The sequence below is a fragment of the Toxorhynchites rutilus genome, chromosome 1, assembly GCF_029784135.1.
Source record: "Toxorhynchites rutilus septentrionalis strain SRP chromosome 1, ASM2978413v1, whole genome shotgun sequence".
Lineage (NCBI taxonomy): Eukaryota > Metazoa > Arthropoda > Insecta > Diptera > Culicidae > Toxorhynchites > Toxorhynchites rutilus.
This window is the reverse complement of record NC_073744.1, coordinates 44,485,423-44,499,957: the sequence shown is the minus strand read 5'-3', so window position 1 is coordinate 44,499,957 and position 14,535 is coordinate 44,485,423. Positions and strand designations below refer to the sequence as shown.

General features: G+C 37.3%; 3 protein-coding genes across 3 annotated transcripts; 1 reads left to right on the top strand and 2 right to left on the bottom strand.

Annotated features, from left to right (window-relative positions):
• The first annotated feature begins 3,792 nt into the window (after window positions 1-3,792).
• On the top strand, window positions 3,793-4,949 carry LOC129780516 (tRNA (cytosine(38)-C(5))-methyltransferase-like). Its single transcript, XM_055788844.1, has 2 exons — window positions 3,793-3,945; window positions 4,006-4,949. The coding sequence occupies exons 1-2, from the start codon at window positions 3,855-3,857 to the stop codon at window positions 4,947-4,949; spliced, it is 1,035 nt and encodes a 344-aa protein (XP_055644819.1). The 5' UTR covers window positions 3,793-3,854.
• Window positions 4,950-7,650: 2,701 nt separating this feature from the next.
• LOC129780508 (jerky protein homolog-like) lies at window positions 7,651-9,092 on the bottom strand. The gene is made up of 3 exons (XM_055788831.1): window positions 8,788-9,092; window positions 8,356-8,643; window positions 7,651-8,206 (listed from the first exon to the last, which is right to left on the bottom strand). The coding sequence occupies exons 1-3, from the start codon at window positions 9,090-9,092 to the stop codon at window positions 7,651-7,653; spliced, it is 1,149 nt and encodes a 382-aa protein (XP_055644806.1).
• Window positions 9,093-10,368: 1,276 nt separating this feature from the next.
• On the bottom strand, window positions 10,369-12,040 carry LOC129762545 (DNA-directed RNA polymerase I subunit RPA12). The gene is made up of 3 exons (XM_055760932.1): window positions 11,844-12,040; window positions 11,559-11,781; window positions 10,369-11,495 (listed from the first exon to the last, which is right to left on the bottom strand). Exons 1-3 carry the CDS (start codon window positions 11,962-11,964, stop codon window positions 11,471-11,473), a joined length of 369 nt encoding a protein of 122 aa, XP_055616907.1. The 5' UTR covers window positions 11,965-12,040; the 3' UTR covers window positions 10,369-11,470.
• Between the last annotated feature and the right edge of the window lie 2,495 nt (window positions 12,041-14,535).

Here is a 14,535-nt window from a genome sequence, read left to right as displayed (position 1 = left end):
AACTGTGAGACGCGAAAGAATTTTTCGTCTCCCGCGCTTCATGGTATGACGTCGGTTTGTTTTCGTGTGTCCCTCTTGGTTCTTTAGCTTTAGCAGAGATGCCAGATAGGAAATGGTTTTTGCTTTGAAGATATTCAATCGTTCGTTACTTCATTATTGTTTTCTTATATCGCCAAATAAAATACTAAACATAATTATATGCTTGTAAATAAAATTACTATATTATATTGTTATTTAAACATGGCTGTAGAAACACATAAATTTATTTCCGCGTGTCGAATCAGAACAATTCAGGAAACCACTCGGCATAAATGATGATAATTGATAATGGTCCTTTTGTTACCTTTGTCATCGCGAATAATTATTTCTCGTTGCGCCTATTAGTGAATTTATTTTTATATTCTTGGATGCAAGAAAATTATCGCGGCTGTTTTATCAAAAAACGTTGTCTCGTCCAATATTTCTGAAGGCATTTCATTTGGCTACTGCTGGTTCTTCTGTTGTTTAAGTTCAGCATATCCTAAGCATCTTCTATGATGGATATCAGCATTCAGTATTTGTTGTATATTATATTATTAGAATTCATATTGTACAAATCTTTGTAAATTCGTTTATTTTTTGCTTTCCGTCTATTAAGAAAATGCACACTATACAATGCCCATGGTAGTTACGTTCCATATGCAATTGTGTGGACAACCGCAAAATTCAACTGAGCTGATGAGCTGTTCCAAATGAGCAGCTCACTTGTATAAGCTGAATGGCTCTGAGCCGCTCACCATGACGAGCTGATTTGCCCATCTCTAGTACTCTATAGTGATAATTTAGTTGAAAAGATTTAATTTGATCAGCTATATCTTGTGACTTCTGTGAAAAAACAGGCTGTTGACAGAAAATATAAAACAGATGTATTCAATAAAAGGACTAGAGATGGGCAAAACGGTTCACTTTAATGAACCGTTCAGCGACCAAACGTTCACTTAAGTGAACTAGTTCTTTTGAGCAGTTCACTCACTCTTTCGTACATTAGAGGGATATGCCAAAGCATGTATAAAAAAGTGTGTTATGTAGGACTGTTCTTTTTGAATGCATAAAATGCTGTTTGTGAGCAATAATTAAATGTTCGAATTTTGTTGAAAATATTTTAGCAGAATAGAAAATCAAACTATGATTTTGAAATTTTGATTTAGTTTGAGCCGTGATTCATTATTTTCAGCACAGACTAGCCTTGCGCTGCTTTTCTTTAATGTTTTGCAATAACTGCTATAGCAAAATTGTACCAAAACGCGAAAGACTTTCTCAAAATTATCAAGCACAATATGTAATAATATATAAACATTTCACATCAGCAACACAAATTAATCCAATTTAAGAACCATCGTATCCTGAAATATTGCATTTTATTATGAAAACGACAATACCGACATCTTATTTTTGTTATTTCATGGGGCTATCGTTTGTTTCCATTCGTTAATTTGAGGACTATTTACTCGCAGCAGCATTCGCCTATCACTCGTTCACTCGCTTCCTCTTATACACCGATCACCATACACTGTTCGTTCTGAACTGTACGCACAGTTCAGCCAGCGGTCAGTTCGTTCTGAACTGTATACACAGTTCCGCCAGCGGTCATCGTAAACAGTTCGTTCTGAACTGCATACACAGTTCATCGTTCACCGTACAGTTCGTTCTGAACTGAACTGTATACACAGTTCAGCAAGCGGTTTTTGAACACAGTTCGTTCTGAACTGGGTAAGCAGTTCATGTGAACTATTGCACAGAAAAAAAGAACGACCGTTCGTTCACTCTTTTTGGTGAACTATTTCTTTTGAACAGTTCATGAACGGTTTGCCCATCTCTAAAAAGGACCTAACTTGTTTTAGATCCAATGAAGTTAGATCTATTTGCATCAAAACGGTCTATCTTAAAAGTGAAGCATTTTTTCCAATTCATTTGTTTATTTTATAATCTATGTTTAGTAGGTTTCGACCGATTACTCACCGTTTACTCGAGGTTAGAGGGGCAACAATTTTTGTGGGATGGGTCAGGTTAGGGATATGGATATGAGGTATCGTTGTCTCAACCGAGAGTTGCCGCACGCACTGTAGCATTGTGCATAATGACCAGGGATAGCATCTGGTGTTCGACTATCAGTCGAGGGTGGGCGACGGTGAGATGAGGGGACAAGACAAACGAACTAATAACGAAAAAGAAAAAAAAACACAAAAGCATTAAATTCTTATACTAGTCCGTTCAAAACATATAGATCAACTGCAAAAGTGAAGTATTATCAGTTAGACGGTTTTTACGAAATGATTTTTACCTAACAGATAAACTAAATAGGGTGTCGTCATTGCATTCAATATGGAATGTACAGTAATTTACATTTAATGCAACTTGCCGAGGCAAGTGGATATTCTTCATCTTGCAGCCGGGTGCCAAAGTACGTAAAATAAAAAGGTTGTCTGCTCCCTGCCTTGAAACAAAATAGTAGTAAACCCAAAGTACGTAGAATAGAAGGTAAGGGATATCTCCTGTGTATACACACGGAGAGCGCATGTGTTACACACACAACCAAGTTAGTAATAACAAATCCTCAATTAGTTCGAAGTACTGAATATTTTTCAATATTTCTCGATTTTAAAAGTTCCAAAAATCCTGAAAAGAGACAAAATCGCAAGTCATGCCGACGGTAAACACGATAATATACCGCTTTTTCAGTGCAAGTAAGTTTTTATGTGGTTTTTTATCGATTTCATACTGAACAGGTTTTGTTTACTTCAGCGAAATGTTGAAGTACCACGTCCCGCGATGCCGGAACAGAATAATTTGGAATGAGATAAACTAATCGGAGACTTTTTCAGTTATCCCATGCATTTGCTCCATGGATCGGGAACGGGAACGACACTGCTTCGATATAACCTCTCAACACATTTGTTTATCGGATTGCATTATTTTTATAGTACAGGTGCGATAATTTTACAGTTTTAAATTTTAAAATAATTAAGTAAACTGCTATTTCATCATTTCGAAACATTTTTGGAGACAGTTCTTGTATTATAATTTGAAAAATTAAAAAATGTTTAAATTTATATGGATTCGATCGATGGTTTATTACTATTTCTTGCTTTTTTCCTTTGCCTACCACACTTGAACAAAGCAGGGAGTAGACTACCTTCTTATTCCACGTACTTTGTAGTAAACCATCGATCGAATCCATATAAATTCAAACATTTTTTAATTTTTAAAATTATAACACAAGAACCTTCTTAAAAAATGTTTCGAAATGATGAAATAGCAGTTGACTTAAAACAGTAAAATTATCGCACCTGTACTATAAAAATAATGCAAAACCGATAAACAAATGTGTGGAGAGGTTGTATCGGAGCAGGGTCGTTCCCGTTCCCTATCCAAGGAGCGAATGCATGGGATAGCTGAAAACATCTCCGATTAGTTTATCTCATTCCAAATTATTCTATTTCGGCATCGCGGGACGTGGTACTTCAACATTTTGCTGAAGTAAACAAAAACTGTTCAGTATGAAATCGATAAAAAATCACATAATACCTTACCTGCAATGAAAAAGCGGTACGCTCTGGTGTTTTCCGTTTTTATGATTTTTAGAACTTTTAAAATCGAGCAATATTGAAAAAACTTCAGAACTTCGAACAAATTGAGAATGTTTTAATACTAACTTCGTTGTGTGTGTAACACATGCGCTCTTCGTGTGTATACACAGGAAATATTCCCTACCTTCTATCCACCTACTTTGGTTCAATAAGATGTTACACGCTACCAAGAAAATTGCTTACATGTAGCACATCGTCATAGTAAGAAATTTTCAAAAAAACGTTATAATGTATTCAACGAAGAAAGATGAACGAGAAAAGATATACCGAGTTTTGGAATTGTTCAGTGGAATTGGGAGCATGCGCTGTGCTATTCAAAGTAATAATTATCCCATTCAATTTGCTAGAGCAACTTCTCATTTTGATCACGATTTTACAGGATCCGGTAGACTATTCGAACTTATAGCAGCGATAGATATTGATCCCGTTGCTAATAGTATCTACAATCACAACTTTGGTTCGGACACTGCAAAAAATGAGAACATTCTTGGCCTGACAGCGAAATGCATCGCAAAGCTAGACATAGAGGTGATCCTCATGGCGCCGCCGAGCCAACTCTTAAGTTGCAATGGGGCTAAACGGTTTGCAAGGAACGCCGGGGACCACCGAGGGAATCCGTTCGTGCACATTTGCAACATGCTGGATAAGCTGCACACCGTTCAATTCATTGTTATGGAGAATTCAAAAAGTTTCGTGCGCTCACAGGCACGCAAGCTATACAAAAGACGACTCAGCGCCGCTGGTTTCCACTACAAGGAGTATGTTTTGTCACCTGACGATTTCGGAGTGCCGAACACCCGCCGCCGGTACTATTGTGTAGCCAGACGCACCCCGTTCGACACTCCCACTGGAAGCATAGTAAGGCAACCGAATGTTAACCACGTGGTGCCGTTGAAAACCATTGGTGAAATAGTGGAACGCGAGGGTGAGCATCTAGACAAGTATCTGATCAATCTGCGTGTCTTACGGAAGAGGCTACGCGTAATAGACGTCTGCACGCCAGATTCAACCAACTCAAGGTGTTTCACAAAATCTTACACACGCCACACTGGCGGAACTGGTTCGATTTATAGTCCATTGTTGAGAGTCGATTTTGATTCCGAATACAGGGACATGAGGTGTGCTGAGTGCGATGAGCATCGCATGTTTTTCCTGAAAAGGCTTAAAATGCGTTACTTCAGCCCCCGAGAGATTGCAAGACTGATGTGCTTCCCGGAAAATCTCAGCTTTCCGAGCGAGGTAACTGACGAGCAGTGTTATCAAATACTAGGGAACAGTCCGAATGTGCTAGTTCTTAGTTCTTTGATCGACGAAATCGAATAATTTTAACTTTGAAATCTGACTGAGATTTAACTAATGATCAACTTTTTATTTTTATTTTATTCGAAATTCGAGTTTTTACCATTTATCTACGGTAGTAATGTAAAAAACGTACATCTACAAGAGTTCAATAAAAATTTTATAAAACATCACTGTATCCCGCATCTTTGCACGATTAATCATGGATAGGCGCTGGTCGAGACTTGTGAGCAGTGATGGTAAAAAATCACATTCAACGATCAATGAACAAGTATATCCCTCTAATCGGATGTTTTTAAATCACCCCCAGCAGGCGATGCTCTTTTATCCTTCATATGTACACAGAGAGAATATTTGGAACGGTGAGCCACCAAGATCTCAAAAAAGCAATATGAAAGAGGAATCCCCACTGTATGAACTCTCGAAGCATTACTTCTACTACTCAAGGTTTATCGTGAGTGCAAGCCACAAACGATTAATCCCATCCCATAGAGCGGATGATGAGTTCTTGATCGAAAAGTGTACAAGAGACGATCAACTGAAATCTTACGACACTCGTCGAGGGATTTTTAATTCTCTATTGCACTGACCGCAGTGAGTGGCTGACTCAGTCTCGTGTCGATTTTATTTTGCTGGCGTCTCCCGCCCGATAAACAGCAGACGGGTAATGGATGCAATTGATTAATTTTATTACCAGCAGATTTGGGCGAATCTCATCCCGCCCAAAATCGTTTTTTAGATTACAATAATAATTCAAATAGTGATTTCACGAAACACTTCTCGGATTCAATGGAATTTAAGATCCTTTTTTATTTCGTAGATAAAACGGATCACATATTTGATTAATTCAATTCTGTGTGGTTACGTTTTTCGTTGCAAATAAATGTAATGAATTAGTATGGACATATGTTATTCATATATCGTGGACTTCCGACATATGTGGCAGTAGATTTATTGAACGACCAATGTTTTTTTTTTCCATATCCCTTCAAACTTGTTGCATCTCTTGAGTGTACATACTGCTTTGTCCGCAGATTTGTTTGGTTGAATCTGGTTAATTTCAGGTATTCCATCTCCATATTGTCGAATAAATACCTAATCAACCTAATCATCAAACGGTATGCGAAGAATTTAAGTGAACTGTTGGCATTGGAATATATGCTTTGTGAGGACCACACAATTATTATCAGAGCGGATAAACGTCCGACTGGAAGTCATGAACATCAATTTAATGTTCCCAAGATAAATTTATCCTTTGAAGGTCGTTAACCTACCTAAAGATGATAAGATGGAATATATTCCAATGTCGTCTGGAATAACCGAATGATCGTGATGTTGTTTTTGCTATTGTTCTGATGTTTCATAACACGGCACTCTATTGATTATTCGCCGAAAATGGATAAAAAAATATCCTTGTGGTTAGCCTACGGTTTTAGTAGCAGTGCAATATGGTAAGCCAGTCTCAGGATAAGAAAACATTTTAAAATAAAGCTTAATTTTTTTTAAATGAATCAGTAGTAAAACAAAACGTCAAAAAAATTTCAGCTATGTGATAGCAGATAATCATTATCCATTTGAGTTGTATGAGTATTCCCCCCACAAACTGTGGATAGTCTATCTGCATACAAATTATGTAGAGTTCCACAATCCTAAAATTTGATGAGTATATATTTACGTGCTTACACAAAAAACACATGTTGACATATTTGCGCTAATTTATGTTTTTGATTAATTCAAGATAATTAGGGTCTTTTCTAACCACAAGTTTACTCGGGCCCGAAAGGAGTGTTCTGTATTTGGGCTGGCGGAAAAATATATCTCGCAAGACCCCGTGTTCGATATCGTAATAGCCTTGGACAATAACGCATTTACATTAACTCATAAAATTAGTGATTTGAGGGGGATTATTGTTTGTAGTCTCTTGTAGATGAATTTAAACACCATCTGAGAATTCCTCTGTGGAACATTAAACATTAATGTCGTCCTATCTGCTGTAGCGCATTTTTTCCTAACACAGTTTCATCGAAGTAAACGCGCTCGGAGGGAAAATTGAACGCCCGGACGAGAGAGCGAGAATCGTAAAGCGTACGTCATAGAGACACTCATTCCCATGGAGCAAATTCTCGTTAGGAGTTGTAAACAAAACGAGGAAGGAGAGTAACGAGAGTAACTCAATTATTCGAACTAAAATCATCAAAAGAAAATCATTTGGTTATGATGGGAGAGGATTAATAGTTAGTCGCAGTTTGCACAGATTGCGATCTGTGCAGTTTGCGATTAATCGTAAATCGCATCATGCTCCCTTGTTTTCCATCCTTGCCTGTGAGTGTCCGTGAAAGCTGTAGAGCATTGGGGTGTCCACGTTGCACCCAGGGTTGCCTACTATTTTTTTGAAAAATCAGGGAGAATGAAAAAAAATCAGGGAAAATCAGGATAAAGTTGAATTTCACTCGTTGGGCTATCTTTAGTTGGGCTTCGATTTAGTTGGGCTCCCGTTCGTTGGGCTATAGCCCAACTAAATCGAAGACAAACGTCAATTCTGACAACGTAAAATTTTTTTCGAGGGGCTCGTGGATGGTGTTTTTAGGTTTAAAATAAATTTTAAATGAATCATTGAAATAAATAAAATCGAATATTATTCAACAAAAACAATATTTAATTTAAACGTTTCAAACAAAATTAAACAAACCACGTAAATTCATTTTCAACAAAATGGTAGAGTTCTTCAACATGCTCGTTTTAGCCATTCAACTTCAGTGATTTTCGAACGTAGCGCGTTCAAACGGCATACTTCTGCAACATCATGCTTCATATAGCGAACTAGGCAATCAATTGACTTGATTGCATCGCCAAAATCAGGATCTCCGGTACTAGTAATGGAAGTATCAAACGAATTACTTCCATCTTCTGTGTCTACCAACCATTCTTCTTGCATTTCAGGTTGATCTTTCTTGAGAACTGATGACAAAATCTCGTCATCAGAGAACACTTCACTGGTTACCCAATCTGGATTATGATCAGCATCATACACCTGATCTTTGATCCACAGATCAATATCTTGCTCAGATGTTTTTGTTCCTGCCAAACTGTCAATCCTGGACACAAGCGCTTTGAAGTCATCATCGGCAGCTTTCGAGTCTACATTAACAGCATCCTCCGGCAAACCATCGATCAATTTCTTCCACGAATTACGTATAGTTTTGTCAGATATCTCCTCCCAAGAGGTTGCCAACCACGAAATACACTGTTGAAGATTAACCTTCTTCAATCGTTCTTCGAAACTAAAGAGGAAAGTACATAAATAAAACCTCAATTAGAATTTGAATTTAAATTTTGAAAAAGCACAGACGAAAAACTATCGTGCGCATAGTTTTGTGTTTATATTTGGAATTTATTACAAAAATTTAATGTTTAATATTTGGAAATTTACCTTAAGTGTTCGTTTTCCAGAATTAATGCGAGCATCAGTTTTCTTTTATACTTTCGCTTGACTGCATTGATGACCGCTTGGTCCATCGGCTGGCATTCAGCAGTTACATTTGGTGGGAGGTAGATCACTTGAATCAGTCCATCGTCACTCTGTAGAGATTCGTCAACGTCATAATGACTGGTGCAATTATCAAGAACCAGCAATGCCTTTGGCTCCAATCCTCTCTCGGCCGAAAATTTTCGAACAGCGGGGACAAACTCTTCGTGGAACCATTGACGGAACAACAGTCTGGTCATCCAAGCCTTTTTGGAATGATTATATGAAACGGGAAGTTCTTCGATGTTGATTCCTCATGGTTTTGCAGCAGTGCAAATGAAATACAACGGAAGCTTTAGGGAACCATCTATGTTGGAGCAAGGCATAAACGTATACCTTGTCTTGTTTTGCTTCCGTCCGCTTGCCACGGTCTCATCACAGGTAACGATAGAGCGTGTGGCTAGGAGCTTGATGAACAAGGCAGATTCATCTGCATTAAAGACTTGGGATAGTGATAGCTGCATTTCCTGAATCTTCTTCTGTAGAACCTTCTTGAAATTTAGGTACGCTTCAACGTTTACCGATGCCTTTTCTCCTGTTACGGCTTTCACGCGCAATCCAAACCGCTGCTTAAAACGATGCATCCAGCCATCCGAAGCAGAAAAACCGTGCACCGCATAGAGCCACCGGTCCTGGAACATCTAAAACAGCAGCTCCGCCTTTACTTTAAGAATATCCACTGTCAACAAAATGTTGGACTGCCGCTGCTGTAAAATCCAGATGTAAAGAGCTTCTTCCAGCAAAGGGAACGTCTGCTCTTTCAATGTTTTTCGATTATTTACACCATATTCCTTGAACTTGTCCACCGCCTCACGAATTGCTTCTTTCTTTTGGATTATTCTCGTGACCGTAGAAGATCCTACGCCGTACTTCTTCCCAAGAAAGTCATGCGTACCACCTCCTGCTTCAAAATCTTCAATTATGCGAACCTTCTCCACCAGCGTCAGGAAATTGCTCCTCTGTTTCCGGTTAACGTTCATACTGGATCCTTGCAAACCATCTATTTTGAGCCTGGCGATCGAAATGAACGTATATTAAATCTACGCTAATTTTAATATCAAACTTCATTAAGAACTTACCAATTAATCCAACCTAGAACGAAACTCAACCACGAATGAAATAAACGTCAGTGGTGTGAAAACTTTTCTGCGTTTCCCATAACAACAAACAATCGGTGTGACCCTCGATCGATTTTCGACTTTGACAGTTCAGCCCAACGAGTGAAAGTCTTTCACAAATTGGGCTAAGAGCTTAGTGCAACGAGTGAAATTCGACTGTAGCTCATATTGGGTTGTCCGGAAAGTTCGTATCCATTTTTGAGAAAACAAAAGGATTATTTTTTGAATTTTATATGTACAGTGTTGTTTTGCAATCAATTCAGGAAGTTCTGAAATCTTTCAGGTAGCCTCACAATTCTAAACATTATCTAATTATGGAAGCAAATTACAAATTATGTCCAGTTGCGAGCAGTATTTGTGGGTATGTATCGACTGGTTGCTTGGTAGAAGCTCACAGTACAGAATTCCTCTCCGATACCACCTGAACCACATCATATTTTTTTTCAGGTGAAGACTGGGTCAGTCGGATTGTGTAAAATGACCCGTTTTCATCACCCGCAACGATTTGCTTTTAAAAAAATCGATGCATAGATGAAACGCACAAGTCGTACCGTTTTACGTAACCATGTTTCAACTGATGCATATGAACGAAGATTTTAAACATATGTAGTGAACCTGCTAATTCATTTGTCGTGTCTCACGGATCATTCTTGCAACTTCTTGCTTTACAAACAATTTGATATATATTCTTCAAGAAATAAAACACTTTTTAATAATAATTACAGTTTAATAAAAAAAGATGCTTACACGTTCTTACTTATAAAATTCTTGTACATCGATTGTTATACTTGGATGTTATTTGCTGTGAACATGTAATGAAGCCTGTATCGTTTTTATTTAACTGTACATAATTCTTGGACGCTAATATTTCTTTCACGTTAACTTCAAAATTCAAAAAATGTCGACACTGTACTTTCGAAAATGCGAACAGATAATGTATAATCGAAAGGAAGAGTAAGCATTATATAAGCGCGGACCGGAAAGCTTTTTAATGTAGACTATTATGACAATTCTCATACACAACCAGCAAAACTCCCAATATATTTATATGGATTTTTTTTTCTGATTAAGCAAAAAGTAAGAAATCAGGAAAAATCAGGGAAAATTGAGCGTGTTTGTGTTTCCCAAATCAACATGCCTAGAATTAGTTCTAAATTTTGAAAAAAAAATAGTGAAAATCATTGAATTATTTGGTTAAAATGCTTAAAACCTGTAGTCCCGACCCTTATTCGACAATAATATATAGGGCCTGATCACGAACATCATCTCACGGTGAAAATGGAATGATTTGTATGCAAGGTAATATTCACTTTCTTCCGTTATCACCGTGAAGTGACGTTCGTGATCAGGCCCATAGACTGTTTTTCTCAGCCTTCTCAGCCATTCGCAAATGATTTTGACTGAGAAATTTGAAACTGGGAGATTGGCATAAAATATGCAAGCAAAATCAAAACAAAAGCCGAGACACAAAGCCCAGACAAAAACCCAACGAGCCGTCCGTCAATTATTCTTTTCTACAAATCCTGCCGGTCGTTTTCGTTGAACGTATGCTGACGGGTCATTACGTTGCCGGTGTATGTCAATGTTTCCATAAGAACTGCATGGGTGGATAATTGACGTAACGTGGATGTTGTATGTGAATCACATTTAATCCACCGTTACCACCAAATAGGTCAAAAGGTCAAAATTTTTAGAAAAACAGCTTTTAGTCGTTTTTTCGCAAGCGCATCAAATGGTCTTATGGAGTTTTTCAAACAAACGATTAATTTATGGGATGACACAAAATTCGAACATTGCTACAATGTTGCCCATCTATTGATAGTTCATGATTATATTTTTTAGAATAAATATAAATTTATTTAAGCTTATACTTTATAAAAAAGAAAAATTTTGGGAATCGATTATGAATTTTCGGACTCCTTGAACCTAAAAGTGGAAGAAATATTAAGTGATATCATTTGAAATATGAAATCATTCCGAATAACATACTTGCACTTCGTACATGTGAAGAACACGGTTTGTCCTTCGTCCGCCGATCGAAGCTGAAGAGTCGCGTATGACATTTTATCGTTGCTACACTTTGGACATCGACGAATTATGACAGGTCCATCAGCTGCTTCCTCAGCGGCCTTCCGGTTATCAAGTTGGTCTGTCTTCTTATTTTCATAAGAATTGAAATGAATCGTATATTCCACTTCCATAGCACCAAAAACTGTAAACATCGTAAATCACATCAGATATTGAGATGTATTATTGAGGAAACACGATAAACACCTCCTTCATTAAAGCTATTGTGGCAATTGTAACAAGTCACATTTCCAGTCATACTGAGTAAAGGTAGAATAGATCCACAATCAGGACAGAAACCCGGCGTAATAGATGAATTAAAGTCCATCGAAACGAAAATGTTGATTCTGCAGAGCTGCTTGAAAACGGTACCAAAACATGTGATAACAAAAGTTAAGAACAAAAGTACTAAACTGAGACGTACTAAAGCAGTACACAGCAAGGTTGCCAGAAAGTGGAAAATATTACATGTTCTCCTTTATTCTCTTCACGATGAATAGTAATACAAAAGGTGGGACATTATCGACAGTATGTTGGCGAGGGGAATATTGATGAAGTTATGTTAGATTCACAATCAGATGACGCAGCGAGTAAAATGATGATGTTTGTTGACATGGGATTACGTTTAACCGGAATATATGGGGGGTAAAATGAAAAGCTAAACACAGAACATGCAGAAAAAATGAAAGATTTCGGTGAGCGGTGAGTACTTTTGTACTCGCTTGTCTATGTGGAGACCAGAATATGTTTCCCTAACACGTAATACTAAACCGAGGAGCCTGGGAAAATCGTCATTTCATGAACAAGTGGTGAATGAACTTTCAAGTTTAAAACCTCTATAGTATAAAAAGTAGAAGTTGAAGTTGTTGATTCATGCAAGCCGCTTTGGTTCTATTTTTGCCACTCCGGAATGTGTGTCTAACATGAACTACAAAAGCGGGTTCGAACACAAGGCTTTGGCTCTGTTATTCAACACTTTTGCTCACTGAGTTTCTACGCACACCGTTCAATGATTAGGTAAAATGCTGTCATCGAATTACTTGTAACGAAGTACATAATCTATTGCAATACATTAATTTGTTCGTATTCTTTACTTACAAAGCAAATATGTTGAATTCAATTGAATTCGAAAATTGTTTAATTCAATCAATAATTTAATCAATACAAACAAAAGATTACTAAGCCAATGGTAGTCCCACGCAAGGTGGTTACACCATAGGTATAACCCACCCATTTTTTTGCAACCAATTATATCATCTAGTTTAATATGATATCAATTTCATCGCCATCATTCACAGTATTTATAACCTGCCTTTATGATGAAACTTGAAGTTTTCGAAGATTATCTACGACTTTGGTCAAATCGCATGTTGAAACCATCGAAAATATACAAAACTCCAACATTCTTACCATATACTGACGACATTTAATGGTTGAAATGAATCTAAATAGAAATTAAATGAATGACCACAACCGAATATTGCTTTTCTGTGCGTAGAATGAACAAACATCATGAGCTCTAATGAAGGTGCTGTCGCATGAGCTGATTCAGCTTTGCGTGACATCGTCATTATGTGGCGAAAAGTTGGAATTTTTCGGTCATTTAAAATTCACTCGTATTCCACTTTTGAAAAAAAAAAGGTTTGGGTTTCGATGGAAGAATATATGTTTTCGCGTACAACGCCAATATCTTCTGCTTTCGAGTCATCTTTTTTTTTTATCCCATCTGTTTATTTTATTAGGCTCATTTAGCAATTCAGCTGTAACTGAACCGAATTTATTCGTGTACATTTTTATCTTACGATAATTTGAGAGGCTGAGGCTGGGATCACCATCGCATGATGATTGTTGCGTGGACGTAGTAGCTAAAATAACACACAAAGATGGTCAATTGAGGACATTCTTACCATATACTGACGACATTTAATGGTTGAAATGAATCTAAATAGAAATTAAATGTATGACCACAACCGAATAATGCTTTTCTGTGCGTAGAATGAACAAACATCATGAGCTCTAATGAAGGTGCTGTCGCATGAGCTGATTCAGCTTTGCGTGACATCGTCATTATGTGGCGAAAGGTTGTAATTTTTTGGTCATTTAAAATTCACTCGTATTCCACTTTTGAAAAAAAAAAAAGGTTTGGGTTTCGATGGAAGAATATATGTTTTCGCGTACAACGCCAATATCTTCTGCTTTCGAGTCATCTTTTTTTTTATCCCATCTGTTTATTTTATTAGGCTCATTTAGCAATTCAGCTGTAACTGAACCGAATTTATTCGTGTACATTTTTATCTTACGATAATTTGAGAGGCTGAGGCTGGGATCACCATCGCATGATGATTGTTGCGTGGACGTAGTAGCTAAAATAACACACAAAGATGGTCAATTGAGGACCTTGAGTTATGAGCTCACGATAGTTTTACGTGTCATCTATCCTATTCCGAATAATGAATCCGAACACAGTAAATTACCTCTAATTCGACATACCGAGACACCACTCACTATTGCATTAGAGGCGATTGAGACCTGTAATTGGACATTCGCGTTGGCCGTACGGCCACTTATACCAAGTCATTTTTAATATGTTATGAATGAAATAATGTGAAATGATTATTTTCTAACCTTTTCAGCGTAGAAAGAATTGACGAATTTACGCAAAGCTGAATCAGCTCATGCGACATCTACATTAGAGCTCAGAACCACAAAAGTGAGGGTGTTTGTTTATTTTACGCACTGAAAAGCATGATTCGGTGATGATTATTCATTTTATTTTAATTTAGATTCATTTCAGTGATTGAATGTCGTCAGTATATGGTAAGAAAGTTAGGGCTTTGTATATTTAAGATGGTTTCAACACGCGATTTGACCAAAGTCATAGATAATCTTCGAAAATTCT